General features: G+C 42.7%; 1 protein-coding gene across 1 annotated transcript in view; it reads right to left on the bottom strand.

Annotated features, from left to right (window-relative positions):
* Positions 1-2,673: 2,673 nt before the first annotated feature.
* The window catches only part of Ms (Myosuppressin), a 330,651-nt gene continuing 317,010 nt past the window's right edge, over positions 2,674-16,314 (bottom strand). The window contains exon 4 of the mRNA XM_067144182.2: positions 2,674-3,789. Within this exon, the coding sequence (XP_067000283.1) occupies positions 3,707-3,789 (83 nt within the window). The 3' untranslated portion in view covers positions 2,674-3,706. The remainder of the gene's footprint in view (positions 3,790-16,314) is intronic.

Raw genomic sequence — 16,314 nt, 5'->3', positions numbered from 1 at the left:
TTTCAGATCGTGAAAGAGAATGAAGATAAAATAAAGATGAAGCAGAAGACGAAGAGATGGAAGACAACGGAAATGTTAAACACACTCCCAGTAAAAGACTACAGACTGACATGGAGGAACAAGATGCATCTGCTATGGACATTTCGTTTCTCCGTCGCGTACGTGACGAATCTACAAGAAGACGAAATGAGTGCAAGAGACAGTGAAGCATCGCATTTTTAAATGCAAAGAACTAGTCATTTCTTCAGTTTTGTGTATTTGTTCTTAAATTTTTAACATTTTTTCTTACGGCTTGTTTTACGTCGCAACGACGTAGATAGGACTTCTGACCACGATGGGATAGGAAAGGCCTAGGAGTGGGAAGGAAGCAACCAGGCCTTAATTAAGGTACAGCCCCACCATTTGCCTCGTGTGAAAGTAGGAAACCACGGAAAACCATATTCAGTGCTGCCGACAGTGGGGTTCGACTAACAATTATTTTAGGGTATGCTGTACTTTCCTGTGTCCTGTATTCTGCTATAAGTGTAATAAGAGAAATATTACGAGTTGTGAATAAACCACTACCCGTTCCGTGAAAGTCAACGTTTTGGAAACTGGACAACCTCTGAGTGCACATTAGGTCGAGTTTCCGGAATTCTAATATCAAAAGGAACGATAACGTCTACTCATATTACTATTCTCCCTAACTCATAATTAAAACTTGAAATTAATGTGTCATTCCCTTTTGAGCTGATCTTTTTCTTCATAGTGCCTTTTGAGTAGTTCATGGTTGATTATGTCCGTTGTAGATGAATTAGCTGCACTGACGTACACTATGTCATCAATAACCTCGTCAGATGCTTTACAATTAAGAATAGTAATTATTCTAAAACGTTATCATGCCTTGACAAGGATTTGAAACACTTCTGCCTTGCTGTACTGTACTCAGTGGTGACGATTAGTTTTGGGCGATGTGGGTGGGGGGGTGGGGGGGCGGCTTCCCACATTGTGTGGCGAAAAAGTAAAATTTTATTTTATTTCAGTCTCCTGAAGCTACGAATGATTTAAAAAAAAAGGCAGCTAGTACCAAGCCTGTTGTCTTCTCAGCTAATTATTTTCTTTAATTTCCCTAATCATTAATAAGAAAATACTTAGCGCACAAAATGTCGTTCGTCGCGACTAACTGCGTTGTAGAGCGCCACAGCAAGTAGTGGAGACCCACGGAGCAATGTGTAACACGTCCTGCGGCGAAGAGTTGCAGGAGTATATTTTTATCCAGGCCATCAGCTTGCCGCGCACATTCGTCCATCTGGTAACCTCACTCAGTCAGTGTTCTGCCTAGTGTGTAGTCAAATACCAAATGACTTTCTAATTGTATAATCACGCCGTACTTCCATTTAATAAGCTGCCTCTGTGGATCAGTGGTAGTGTCGGCCTCCGGATCCCAAGATAGCGGGTTCAAACCCGGCACAGGTAGTCGTATTTTTGAAGGGCGGTAAAAAGTCCATTCGACACTCCATGTCATACGATGGAATGAAATGGCGAATGGCTTTTAGTGCCGGGAGTTTCCGAGGACAAGTTCGGCTCGCCAGATGCAGGTCTTTTGATTTGACACCCGTAGGCGACCTGCGCGTCGTGATGAGGATGAAATGATGAAGACGATACATACACCCAGTCCCAGTGCCCGGGGGAATTAAGCAATTATGGTTAAAATTCCCAACCCTGCCGGGAATCGAACCAGGGACCCCTGTGGCCAAAGGCCAGCACACTAACCATTTAGCCATGGAGCCGGACATGTCGTACGATGTCGGCATGTAAAAGATCTCTTGTGGCACGTTTGGTGTTTACCCTACAAAATTCATTAAATCTCAGCCAAAGACGCCCAAGAGAGTTTCGGTTTACTCGGTCTGCCATCTAGTGGGCGTAGAATGAAAGAGAACGTCGAAATTGACGAGCATAGAGCCAGATGGCGTCAAATCGAAAGGTCTGCTCACGGTAGCTGAGGCCATAACATTATTATTATTATTACTGCCATTTAGGGGCTCCCTGGCTGAGGTGGTAAAGGCGTGCTCGGTCCGCCCGGAAGGATGTGGGTTCGAATCCCCGTCAGGAAGTCGTGAAATTTAAGAAACGAGATTTCCACTTCCAGAGGTGCACATGGCCCTGAGGTTCACTCAGCCTATGCCAAAAATGAATACCAGGTTAATTCCTGGGGGCAAAGGCGGCCGGGCGTAGAGCTAACCACTCTACCCCATCAAGTGCCGAGGTTACGAATAGTGGAAGCCTTTACCTTCCACCCCTCCAAGGGCCTTCATGGCCTGTACGGAGATGGCTTTGCTTTACTGCCATTTAATTGTAATACATGCGTAAGTATTGTTCCTCTGGTGAAGATTTTATTGGATAGTACTATTAGTACGTCAACCTTCACGTCTCGATCGAAATACGCTCAGAGAGCATAAACAATATCATTATATTGCTTTTCTTCAGTTATGACATCTAACCCCCCCACCCCACTTCTAATTTCTAATCGCCGCTACTGACTGTACTAATATGGGCAGCCAATAACCGAGGATATCTCGGGTACTCTCAGAAATTCCCGTAATAATATTGTACTGGGATAAGGAAAATCTTGGAGACCTTAAATAACGAACAACATTTCAAGAAAATAAATCAATACGACTTTATTATCTTAGGAATGCTTGACATAAATAAAGTTTACATAATACAGACTTACATATTTCAGTACATAGTCTTGCCGGTCTGGTTTATAATCGTAGTAGGAGAAAGGTGTTGTGTAACTATGGATGTACAACAGTAGGCCCTATCTGCTTGATAAAAATAATAATTATTCTGATCTTGCATGCGTCTTTGAAGTTGTGATAATTGAGAACAAAGGAATGTCACTTTTGTTTACAAAGCTGTTTAAAACAGGGTTACCAACTCACGTAGGGATAAACTCGCAGAGTGGCAGAGATATTAGTTTCACGGTAGCTGAGAGGCGAGTCGAGGAGTAAGGGACGAAGATAGCTCTACTGGACTATATCTTTCTCTAATGTCATTCCTTCCCCTCCAGCGCAACTGTTGGTTGACGAAAGTGTATCGGTGGGAAGTGTATCGGTGTCAACAGAACCTTAGAATGTTTAATTTACACATAAAGTAGATCATAAAAATATGTGTTTACAAATAATTTAGAAAAAATTTGTTTTTATTTCATCCTTCTAAGCTATGATCGTTCTCTTCTTCTTTTGCAATAAGCAGCAGTCCAGAAGGCCACGTCCGAGAGGCTGCGTCACCTCCTCCTCACTCTCGCTCCGAGAAACGTCTCTTTCCTCTGCAAGACGCTGAATTAAATATTTATATTCACACAGAATTTAAGTTGGCTTTCCTTATTTTACTGCGTACTTCACAAGTTAAATCCACATTAAACAGACCAGTCAAAAACATTAGGTTTAGGGAGGTATTTCTTTTAAAGCCAAAGACAATCTGCGTTACTGGCATTTTTGCTCTATATCACATTGACTGCTAATATATACATAAAATATCATATAATAAATATATGTATACAATTCCTTTTCTTTATTCAGTTTATTGTACAACACCGCATGTTGGGAGATATAACTCTCAAAGAAATATTGTAAATAGGATAACATAAAAGCATCACTTTTTCTGACAATAAGACAAACAAGAATATCCACTCCAGTCCATTATGTGTGCCCTCTTGACGGTTCTAGCGGCGGCGTCCAAATCTGAGGAACACGTGGTCGACGTCCTGACGCTTCACACCATTGCTGTCCAACATGGGCATGTTTACTGCAACACAAAGGAAAAGACATGGTTGTCAATTATTTTAAATATAAACTAAATCAGATGGTTGGACAACATGGATGAAAATTTGTGGAGGGTGGGAGTTAGAAGATGGAGAACCGAATAAGTAAACAGAGGCTGTAGTGCCAAGGAGTAAGGAAGTATAAAATAATTCAACACTTTTTGCTGTGGTTTTATGTCGCACTGATTAAGATAGTTCTTGCGACGACGATGGGATTGGATGGGACTTGGAAGGAAGCGACCGTGGACTTAATCTGTCTGGTCTGAAACTGAAAAATCACAGAAGAATTAATAATGTATTCAGGGATGAAGACAGTGAGTTTCGAACTAGAGGACTGAATAAAATGGCTTAGGACGAGCAAGTTGGCCGTGCGATCATGGTCGCGAAGCTGTGAGGTTGCATTTGGTATATAATGGGTTTGAACCTCACATTTTTCAGGCCTGAAGATGGTTTTCCGTGGTTTCCCGCTTTCACGACAGGCAAATGCTCAGGCTGTACCTTAATTAAGGCCGCGGCTACTTCCTTCTCACTCCTAGCCCTTTCCTATCCCATCGTCGCTGTAAGATCTATCTGTGCCGGTGCGACGTAAAGTAAGTTTTAAAGAAAGACTGGTTTAAACTTGGTTCGAATTCTACCGGTCAGGGAAAAAATGAAGCGGCTCAATATCGTTTAGGCCTACAAATACGTACAGCAATGATGTTTCTTTCCTATTTACAAATATGTTTTTATTTTCAAAGTGTAACGTGAAGTTTTGTTAATTCCTATTTTGAATGAGAAAAATATATGCGTTCCTTTTTCTCTCTCTCCTTTTTTTTTTTACAATTTGCTTTACGTCGCGCCGTCACAGATATATATGGCTAGGAGCGGATAGGACGTTGTCGTTGCCTTAATTAAGGTACAGCCCCAGAATTTGCCTGGTGTGACAATGGAAAACCACGGAAAATCCATCCGTAGGGATACCAACAGTGGGGTTCGAACTCTCCATCTCCCAAATGCAAGCTCAAACCTGTGCGATTCTAACCCGCATGATCAACTCGCTCGGTATTATTATTATTATTATTATTATTATTATTATTATTATTATTATTATTATTATTATTATTATTATGACGTGTGATCACCCTCGCCTTAAATATGCAAAGGCTGCATGGCCAATGATTCGACGTTTTTGTCCTCTGGTTTTAGTAATCGGAAATGATTATAAGGGATATTTTCATTCATTCTTGTCAGCCTGATAAAAAGTAAAATGGTACTTACTAGTACTACACCTCGTTGCCGGCTAGATAGAGCTGTTTAGTTAACGAATAGAGGCTGACGTAAGTCGTCATTCTGCTAAAATCTGCGGGTAAGTAGGAGTTAAAAAATGGGCAAAAGTTCTCTTTGTTAGGGAGATATTGTTTTAAACTTATTTTTATGTAATATATTTTCGAGATGTAATTTAAATTTCCACACAAGGCAAATGCTGGGGCTCTACCTTAGTTAAGGCCACGTCCGCTACCTTCCTAGTCCTAGCCCTTTCCTATCCTTTCGTCGCTGAAAACGTTTGATGTGTTGGTGCGACGTTAAACAACTAGCAAAAAGAAACAACAATAACAGTAATAAATGGTCGAAACTTCTTCTTTTTATTCATATTATTATTATTATACGCCCCAGTAAATACTTTTTTGGTTTTTTCAGACGCCAAGGTACCAGAATTTTGTCCCTAGGAGTTCCTTTACTTACCAGTACATCTGAAGACACGAGAGGGTGTACCTAAGTACCTTCAAATATCACAGGAATTAGCTGGGATCAAACACACCAACTTGGGTTTAAAGAGTCAACGCTTCTATCGTCTGAGACACTCAGTACGACTTCTGAATGAATAAGTTGAGAATTTGTGAAGATAAATACCGTAATTAATTTGAAGCATTATTCCAGACCCGCTTAAGTGATTTTGGAGGCTCAAGCAGATAAATTTAATATTTAACATAAATTTTAATTCCTATGGAAATAATAATTTCTGACTTCAATAGTAGCATCCCGAAAAAATCGCATAGTTACTGAAATGTTAATAATTTTGAACAAACTAAGTGTTTGACTAATTCTCAGACCTAAAGGTGGCATATATTGGCCGTTTACTAAAAGTTTTGAAATTCATTATTGATGAGAAACACTAAACTACTTCGCTAGAGAGTATGTTGGTCACTTTGTTGTCGAGTTTCCTTGTCCCATTCACTTCTCTGCCTAGTTTACAGTGCCTGACTGAAACTGTAATGCTGGGTAGTAGAGAATCAGGGGTTCTAAGATTGGTGAGCAGGACTGACAGTCTTGAACGCCGGCGAGAACATGGTGGTTCATTTCACAGTGAGAAAGGACGATAAAGTTAAGTTCGCATTACAACCTCGCGTGGGAGAATGGCTATTAGCTTACTGGTATGCCAATGAACGGTCGTAAAGGGTGTTAAACGGTGCTAGATGTTACCGAGTGAGTTCGCTGCGCATTTCGTGCCAAATAACTGTTATCTTACATTCAGGAGATGGTGGGTTAGAAACCCACTGTCGGCAGACCTGAAGATGGTTTTCAGTGGTTTCCCATTTTCACATCACATCAGTTGGTGTGTTTGATCCCCGCTAATTCCTGTGATATTTGAAGGTACTTAGGTACACCCTCTCGTGTCTTTAGATGTACTGGTAAGTAAAGGAACTCCTAGGGACAAAATTCTGGTACCTTGGCGTCTGAAAAAACCAAAAAAGTATTTAGTGGGACGTATGCCTTAACGAAGGCCACTGTCTCTTCCTTCTCAGTCCTAGGCCTCCCTACCCTATCCTTACCATAAGACCCGTGTGCGTCGGGGCGACATAAAAATCAATAACAAAAGTTCAGTGTTGAATATCTTTACAATAATCACCACACACGTCAGCATGATAACGTCGTAACGACGATATTTAGTTTGAGAAACCTCCTCTTTCATTGTTTACATAACTACTAGAGCATGGTTCTCTAACTGTAATTCTTGTCAAAACAATAATCACTAACACCATCAATCCATTATCTTTATATCCTACATCTCTAGTGAGCAGATGGTTAGCCTAATTGCTTCTTGTATTTAAGACTGCAGTTTTGATTCTCGAAGAGTTTGGTATACTTTACAGAAATCCATAGCTGCCATGCTGTTCATGTGGAAAAATACTGGTAAACACATGTGACTTGTCTAATTTTCACGGTATCTTGGTTAGTCTGCATAAAAATTAGGGGTTAACCAGTACAGCTCTACTTGCCCAAAAAGAAACTTACAATCCATGGAATGGGGACGTCAAGAGAATCATTCCTTCGCCTCCTAATTTACGCACAACGTTATCTGCACCCAGCAGAACTAACACTATCCATTCCTAGTGGAACTATTTAAACTCGTAAAAGAGAACTATCCTATTTATAAAGGAAAATACAATTTTACTTTTCGTTCTATCGATACGTACATGGTAAGCCTCCTTTGCAGCGGTATTATGTGCTTCCTTCTGGACATGTAATACCAGAAAAGTCTACTATTACGGATCTTTACAATGACTGGTGCCACGCCAATACGCTGCCTGAAAATGTCTTTCCTAAACCGGCCCTGTACAGAAATGCCCACATCTGTCAAGAATCTTGACCTCCATGGGTTCTTAGCACTTAGCACTCTACATAGCAATAACTCTTCAGGTAGTCCAATATAATAATTATTATATTCTTTCTTCGTCTCACTAACTACTTTTCTGGATTTTGGAGACGACGAGGAGCCGGGATTTTTGTAGCGGAGGTGTTCTTTTACCAGTCTAGAAAGCCAAGAATGACGGCCGAGGGGATTCATCAAGCTGACAACCGGACACCTCGTAATCAGCAGGCCTTCGGGCTGAGCAGTGGTTGTTGCACCATGGGGTTTGGGTTTCATTTTAAGAGTTACTTTACGTGAAGGTAAATCTATCGACACAAGGCTGGCGTATTAGAGAATCTTCATTACCTCCGGATTAAGCCAAAATCAAAATCGCCAAATTAGGCTCGGAAAGCCAGCACTCAAGAGTATGAACCACTCTCACTGCAGTGCAATTTCCGACTCGCTGTCTGAATGGTCAGCGTAACGGCCTTCGGTTCAGAGGGTCCCGGGTTCGATTTCCGGCAGTGTCGGGGATTTTAACCTTCATTGGTTAATTCCAGTGGCTCGGGGGCTGGGTGTTTGTGCTGTCCCCAACATCCCTGCAACTCACACACCACACATAACACTATCCTTCACCGCAATAACACGCATTTACCTACACATGGCAGATGCCACCCACCCTCATCGGAGGGTCTGCCTTACAAGTGCTGCATCCGGCTAGAAATAGTCACATGAAATTATTATTACTGTAGTGCGATATACAGAGTGATCGGAAAGAACATGAACCAGGTATATAAGCTTTAGAATGTTGGTCATATTGATAAATAATTTGAATGAAATAATTTAGTATCTCGCACCGTTGTCATTTGATCAGCTGTTGAAGTTAGCCAATCAGGTCACTTCGCGGGAGAACTCAAGTAGGCTTTGCGATGCAGTGTTGCTAAATATGAACGTGACTTAAGACCTGCTTGAGAAAACCAATAGGAGAAAACACTTCGCCAGGGGAGGGTTTTGAATACAGACCTCGGAATTGACAGGATCGCACCCTACGGTGACACTGGTTGAAAGCAACGGTGTGCTCGTGTTTGATGCTGATTTCTCAGCATAGCTCTCAAGCCATGAGCACCTTCAAATACCACCGGACTGAGCCAGGATCACCTGCCAAGTTCCTTTCAGAAGGCCAGCGCTTTACCGTCCGAGCCACTCAGCTCGGCTATACCTATGAAAATTATAGGTTACTGGAGTAAGATTTCTGATTACATGGAAAGTTACTTACGCTTGGTACTTGTGCTGCCTAGCTTCAGAACTCCGCCCTCATTTCGGTCCAGGTGAGGAGTTTCCCAGGCATATTAGAGATTTCAGGTTATTTTTGATACCAAGTTTTATGTTCTTTTGCGCTGGAATTTAATTCTTCTTCTTCTCCTTCTTAATATATTTACGCGCCGGGGTCGGTTTTTCTTCGGACTTAGCGAGGGATCTCACCTCTACTGCCTCAAGGGCAGTGTCCTGGAACTTCAGACACTGGGTCTGGTATACAATTGGGGAGGATGACCAGTACCTCGCCCAGGTTGCCTCACCTGCTATGCTAAAAAGGGACCTTGTGGGGGGACGGGAAGTTTGGAAGGGATAGAAAAGGAAGAGGGAAGGAAGCGGCCGTGGCCTTAAGTTAGGTACTATCTCGGCATTTGCCTGGAGGAGAAGTGGGAAACCACGGAAAACCACTTCCAGGTTGGCTGAGAAGGAAATCGAACCCCCTCTAATCAGTTGACCTCCCGAGGCCGAGTGGACCCCGTTCCAGCTCTCGTACCACTTTTCAAATTTCGTGGCAGAGCCGGGAATCGAACCCGGGCCTCCGGGGGTGGCAGCTAATCACACTAACCAATACACCACAGAGGCGGACGGGATTTAATTCATGACTATTAATATTTTTATACCGAACTTCATACGTCGCTATATATTTTGCGTTTCATTTATTGGCACAGATCACCTCCTTCACTCGAAATTTTCCCTCAACACTTTCTCGTAGTTAGACGTTAAAATTTATTTCGACCTTCAGTTATCATTTAAACTTATGCAAATAAAAAGGAAACAGCTCATTTTCTGGATGAGGAATTTCTTACGACTGTGTAGTTAATGCAATTTTGCACCTAAACCCCATCCATCATCCTTACTCAAGCTTGAAACCATCGGAATCCATGGGAATTTTAAAATATCCACTTATTTTTGGGAGCATTAGGACAATTGATTTGAATTAATAAGTTCCTAGGGAGCCTGGAAGGGCCTCATAAATTTATGAGCTCCATTCTTATACTTGGGGAAACCACCTAAACATCCAGTTCCAATTATTAGTTAAGTTTTCCATTTGATCTAAACACTCGTGCTGATTGTTGTTTTAAGCGGCCTAACATCTAGGTAATCGGCCCGTAAACACTCGTCTCAACTCAAGATCGCAGATTCAAATTCCAAAGATTTCAGGTGAGAATAACAACAAAACAACAAGATTAGCCCGTGGAAGCAGAAAATCCGCTGGTTTATTTCAAACTCTGCAAACACAGACATTAAGTTTGACTGCTGCGCCAGCCCCATGTAAAAACACTGACTGACAGAGCAAATGCAACACCAAGAAGGAGTGGTCAGAACTTTATGCCAATTGCAGGGTAGACTGACGTCACTGAGGTATGCTCATGATGTGAAATGCGCCGCTGTGCTGCGCACGTAGCGAGCGATAAATGGGACACGGCGTTGGCGAATGGCTCTCTTCGTACCGTGATTTCTCAGCCGACAGTCATTGTAGAACGTGTTGTCGTGTGCCACAGGACACGTGTATAGCTAAGAATGCCAGGCCGCCGTCAACGGAGGCATTTCCAGCAGACAGACGACTTTACGAGGGGTATGGTGATCGGGCTGAGAAGGGCAGGTTGGTCGCTTCGTCAAATCGCAGCCGATACCCATAGGGATGTGTCCACGGTGCAGCGCCTGTGGCGAAGATGGTTGGCGCAGGGACATGTGGCACGTGCGAGGGGTCCAGGCGCAGCCCGAGTGACGTCAGCACGCGAGGATCGGCGCATCCGCCACCAAGCGGTGGCAGCCCCGCACGCCACGTCAACCGCCATTCTTTAGCATGTGCAAGACACCCTGGCTGTTCCAATATCGACCAGAACAATTTCCCGACGATTGGTTGAAGGAGGCCTGCACTCCCGGCGTCCGCTCAGAAGACTACCATTGACTCCACAGCATAGACGTGCACGCCTGGCATGGTGCTGGGCTAGAGCGACTTGGATGAGGGAATGGCGGAACGTCGTGTTCTCAGATGAGTCACGCTTCTGTTCTGTCAGTGATAGTCACTGCAGACGAGTGTGGCGTCGGCGTGGAGAAAGGTCAAATCCGGCAGTAACTGTGGAGCGCCCTACCGCTAGACAACGCGGCATCATGGTTTGGGGCGCTATTGCGTATGATTCCACGTCACCTCTAGTGCGTATTCAAGGCACGTTAAATGCCCACCGCTACGTGCAGCATGTGCTGCGGCCGGTGGCACTCCCGTACCTTCAGGGGCTGCCCAATGCTCTGTTTCAGCAGGATAATGCCCGCCCACACACTGCTCGCATCTCCCAACAGGCTCTACGAGGTGTACAGATGCTTCCGTGGCCAGCGTACTCTCCGGATCTCTCACCAATCGAACACGTGTGGGATCTCATTGGACGCCGTTTGCAAACTCTGCCCCAGCCTCGTACGGACGACTAACTGTGGCAAATGGTTGACAGAGAATGGAGAACCATCCCTCAGGACACCATCCGCACTCTTATTGACTCTGTACCTCGACGTGTTTCTGCGTGCATCGCCGCTCGCGGTGGTCCTACATCCTACTGAGTCGATGCCGTGCGCATTGTGTAACCTGCATATCGGTTTGAAATAAACATCAATTATTCGTCCGTGCCGTCTCTGTTTTTTCCCTAACTTTCATCCCTTTCGAACCACTCCTTCTTGGTGTTGCATTTGCTCTGTCAGTCAGTGTATTAAAAAGTGATATTTTCATAATATTGACGCACGTGTACGCGGAAAATGGGACAGTTTATCTGCTGTTGTTTCTCTCGGTAGACCCACAATTCTAACAATTCTTCAAAACTACAGGAATACTATTGTCTTCTTCTTATTTTGCTACCGCTTTTCCCCACACCAGTGGGGTCGCGGGTAACAACTGCGTCACACACACATGGCAGAGAATTTCACATTTAAGATCATTAAGAATACTCGACAGTTTCCGTCATTAATATTACACCCTATTTCCAAAACCTTTCGCAAGTTACCTCTGATAACAACGTTCCTAGCATGACTTTGGTCCGTCATTTGCTGCTGCCTCGGCCGTAATTCTTTTGGGAAGTCTGGACGAGATTTGGGTATGTTGCTACAGGAACTGACTTCCATTCCTCCTCTAGAATCTTGAGCATGTCGGAAGCAGATCGTGGGCGTTGTAGTCTCTCTCGCCAAGATGTTCGATGGGGTGAAGATCCGGGCTCTGGGTAGGCCAAATCTTCATCAAACCATATCTGTATAAACGCCACGTTATGTACTGGGTCCCCTCCGAAAATTTTCCGCAATGTGGGAAGTGCATAATGGCCCAGAATTGTTTCATATCCTATGCCCTTTAGCGCTGCCTGAACAGGAACAAGAAGGCCAGGTCTATTACATAAAAACAGCCCATACTATGATGACTCCGCCACCAAACTTCACAGTTGGCAGTACATACTCCAAAAGATGGTATTTTATCTGGCATCCCACCAGTCAGACTGTTAGATAGTGAAGAGAGATTCGACTTTCTACAGCGTTTGCCTCCATTCCTCAAGAATAGAAAAGCGCCGTTCTTTACACCATTACCCCAAAGCGGACATTGATCTTGGTGATGTTCGCTTAGTGTGCAGCTCTTGGCCATGGAAAATCAATTTGTGGAGCTCTCTACAAACATTTTTGGCCCAAGCGGTGTCCAGACGTGCTTTGAAACTCGGTATGGAGTCTTCTAACTGATGACATATGGTTTTTTCGCAATACCTCCTTGCCGGTTCCTGTCGTTCATTTTAAGTGGTTCTCCGATTCTTGGTCGTGCTTCTACGACTCCGTGTCACTTCCGCTTTACAGTGAAATCACTTACATTTGATCGGACTATCTTCAGGAAGGTTGACTTTTCCTCTACTGACTTACTGGAGAGGTGGCCGCCTGTAAGGATGTCACGCTGAAAGTCACCGAGTTCCGCCGTCCATTCCTTCCTCTGGCTTATACTGTACTGTGATGACAGCAAGGCAGTATCAAGTCTGCCTCTGTCTAAACTGCAAGCAACTCATACCGTTTATGACAGAGCTGTACCGAAACTTCGGTAATATAGTTTATTTACTCGACTAATGCATTAACATGAAATAAGTGCAGGAAAGAATAAAGATTTTATCAACGTATGTGATTACTTAAAGAAAGACGTGTCTACAAAAGAAAACGTGGGTTTAGCGATAGTATGACCAATGTGAACAATCTGATGATTCAGGTGACTTTTATATTCATTGAATGCCGTACGAATAATTTGATATTAAAGCATTTCATTTTTTCCTGTATTCATAATTATAACTTTTTAAATGTTTTGTTTAAATGTCTGCTGATTCCTAATGTGATACAGTATGTTAAGTCCAATATTATTTCCCGTAGATTTATAGTTGTAAAATAGTACATCGTACTGTGACGGTATCCGCCATGCCGATTCCGAGCCGGGAGGAACGCACTAGTCTGGCTCCATCCACAAGTGAGCGACGTCACCGCTGGGTTATCGGCCGCTGCCTGCGTATCCACTCCAGGAGGGGCTTGTAGTGGGATGTACCGGCCCCCTCTGGAGTCTCCCTGAGAGTCTCTGGCGATTACGAATATCCTCGAGACGATGGGGAGCCGAGAGATTTGTGGGTGTATCCAGACTTCGGACTGTTCTGAAACCACTGGCCTCCCTTTTTAAGGCGGGCCAGACGAGTCTGAAGTGAGTGCTGTCGAGCACTGGACAATGATAGCTAGAGTTGAGGAGCTAGTCTTTGTTTGTCTCTGTGAGTGTTTTGTCCGTGGAACTGAGTGTTCGTTCTGACTGTCGTCGGGTAGTTGAGTCTGTCGGTCCAGCTGCTGTGAAGTGAGCGTTGTGTCTGGTCCAGCGAGGGAGAGTTCTACGCGGAACCGGGATCGGGAGTGAGCGGAAAATGTGCGTGATTGTGAGACTGTTGTTCACGGGCTGTGATAGCGACAGCGATGATAACTGTGGAACAAATTTAGGCTATACGTATCAGTTGTGGAAACTTGAGCAGTGTGATTGTTCAAGTTTTAAGCAATAAAGTGAACAATTAGAGTGATTGTTCTAGTTTTAAGCAACAGAGTGAACAATTAGTGTGGCTGCGCAATGAGAATAACGAGAGTATGATTGTGTGCCTGTGTAGTCGTATAAGCAATTAGTATTAATTAGAGTAAAAGCTACCAGCGTTGTTCCCCTTATTTACCACCCCGCAAACAAGTTACAATGTATTCATAATGCTCATTGTTATTTTCCATAATGATATTCATGTTACCTAATACTTGAAATACACACTATAATTTTAATGTATTAAGGTAAGGTGCGTTTTAATAAAATTTGTTGAAATGATGGAGAATGGAAGTGCCAAAATTATGGGTACATTATGTTTACAGCATTCTCTCATTCTTTATTTGTAGCACTTTCACCGTTACCATATTCAGTTCTCATGTCTATCTGCCTGTTAGGTCATCAGCCCAGGGACAGATTGGATCCTGAAATAGCGCCACCACAGGCTATGCAGTTAAAAAAAAGAAAGGCAGAACCAAAGTGAGGCGTACTTGACAAGATGAGGAGTACGGTAGTTTTGCCAATTCTTTCCTCACTTGGCCAGAAAAAGCTATTCAGCACGACTGAACCTATAGTAAACACCTTTCATAACACTCAAACGCAATAGATGTGCTCAGAACGTCATTACTCAGCACACCCGTGCCTCCTCAGCTTCCATATTGTCACAGCCATGGATGAGGCTGGGACTTCGGTGGAAGCTGCATTTTGCCTAGAGGTCTGTGACAAAAGATGGATGCATAAAGTACTATACCCAGCAAGAAATGACACCAGGCAGTCAGTTCTCATAATTGAGAATTATTATTATTGTACCTTAACATGACAAGATTACTTATGAAGGAGTACTTTTGGCAGATTACAAGAGATCAACGTTATTTCATTTGCTGGAGTACCCTTCATTTTATTCTTAAAATTATCGTCTTTTAGAACTTCCAGGGAATTTTAAAACATTTCATTTTGAGATGTTATCCATACCTGTTTAACAATCCCTTTAAAAAAGTCCGACTTTATTAGAAAATGTTCGGCGTAAAATCCAGTAACCGGAAGTAGGTCTATTCTTGAACATACAGCTTTAACCTCGAACTGATTTCAAAGCCATACCCACGTCAATACACCTGGCGGGGTGATGCTTTATCAAGTGAAGGCTTCCCGTATTGCTTTACTAACACTAACAAATATGTATATGCACGCAATTAATTATTTGTCTCATGGTTCCGCTGTCCGATTTGGTATAAGAACAGAAAGAACTTCAACCAATAAATAATTGTACTTCACGGGGAACTTATCACTTTGGAATTTTCACTAATGTGCACTAGCTTTTAAAATATCGCTGTTACGTATGCTTACGTGGCTGTGACAATATGGAAGCTGAGGAGGCACGGGTGTGCTGAGTAATGACGTTCTGAGCACATCTATTGCGTTTGAGTGTTATGAAAGGTGTTTACTATAGGTTCAGTCGTGCTGAATAGCTTTTTCTGGCCAAGTGAGGAAAGAATTGGCAAAACTACGTATGCTTGTCTTACATAAATTTATCACAATAGTGCACTCACACGTTTTGTGAATACAGTACCTTATTTGCTCTAATATCGAGGTTCATTCATCTTCATTAATACATTTACGTAATTGTACAACTCCTACGAAGCCGACACATTTGTAGGCTAACGCCCAAAAGGTTTAAATGCAAAAATTAAGGCATTCTAATTCCGAGCTGAAAATCTCGCCCTCTGTATGAGTTATTTTTATATATACATACAGTTTTGTCATCATTTATTAAATTTTGTAGTTATAATAAATATAACTCGAGCTTCATATCCTCTGTAGATAAATTCTAGAGCCCTCGTTATATTACTTACGACTATTTAGATCAACCATGTCAATGTTACGAGCTGATTGACAACTCTGTGTGCACGAGAAACAGCTGTTACGAGCTCTAGTCCAGGCCTGGTGCACATTACCCGTTCATAACTACGGTACTCCATACAATATGTGTGTATATATTTTCATTTAAGGAAATACATAATTAACTCGGTGTTTTCGAAGTGCGCAAAACACCATGCTTTGAAATCAGCTGAACCAGGAAAATAATTACTTTAAAGGTTGTTATAAAGTATGGAATTCAAAACATAAGGGGCTTAACATGTTCAACTCTCCTATGAACAATTATGAAGCAGAATAATGCCCAATACTCTGCCGCGTCTCTATCACTTCAGTAGCTAAACGCCATGTTTTTATAAACTTTACAAAATATTATGCGATTAAGGGTAGATTATTAAAGGAAATGAAAGGTATTTACGTTGAGAAATTGGCTGCGATGATAATTGATGGTCAAATAAGTTCTTGGCTTACAGTACTTACAGATATTAGACAAGGCTGATTGTTCATTGTTTACATGGATCATTTACTGAAAGATGTAAGGGTGGGATTTAGTTGGAAATGTAGTAGGCAGTTCGGCCTATGCCGACGACTTTGTCTTGATGACAGCTGCCTACAATCTAATATCTTGGAACTCTATAATAGGTACAATGAGTATGA

The sequence above is a fragment of the Anabrus simplex genome, chromosome 3 (assembly GCF_040414725.1).
Source record: "Anabrus simplex isolate iqAnaSimp1 chromosome 3, ASM4041472v1, whole genome shotgun sequence".
Classification (NCBI taxonomy): domain Eukaryota; kingdom Metazoa; phylum Arthropoda; class Insecta; order Orthoptera; family Tettigoniidae; genus Anabrus; species Anabrus simplex.
Note: the sequence above shows the minus strand (reverse complement) of the source record. Positions and strands in the feature narration are given on the sequence as shown.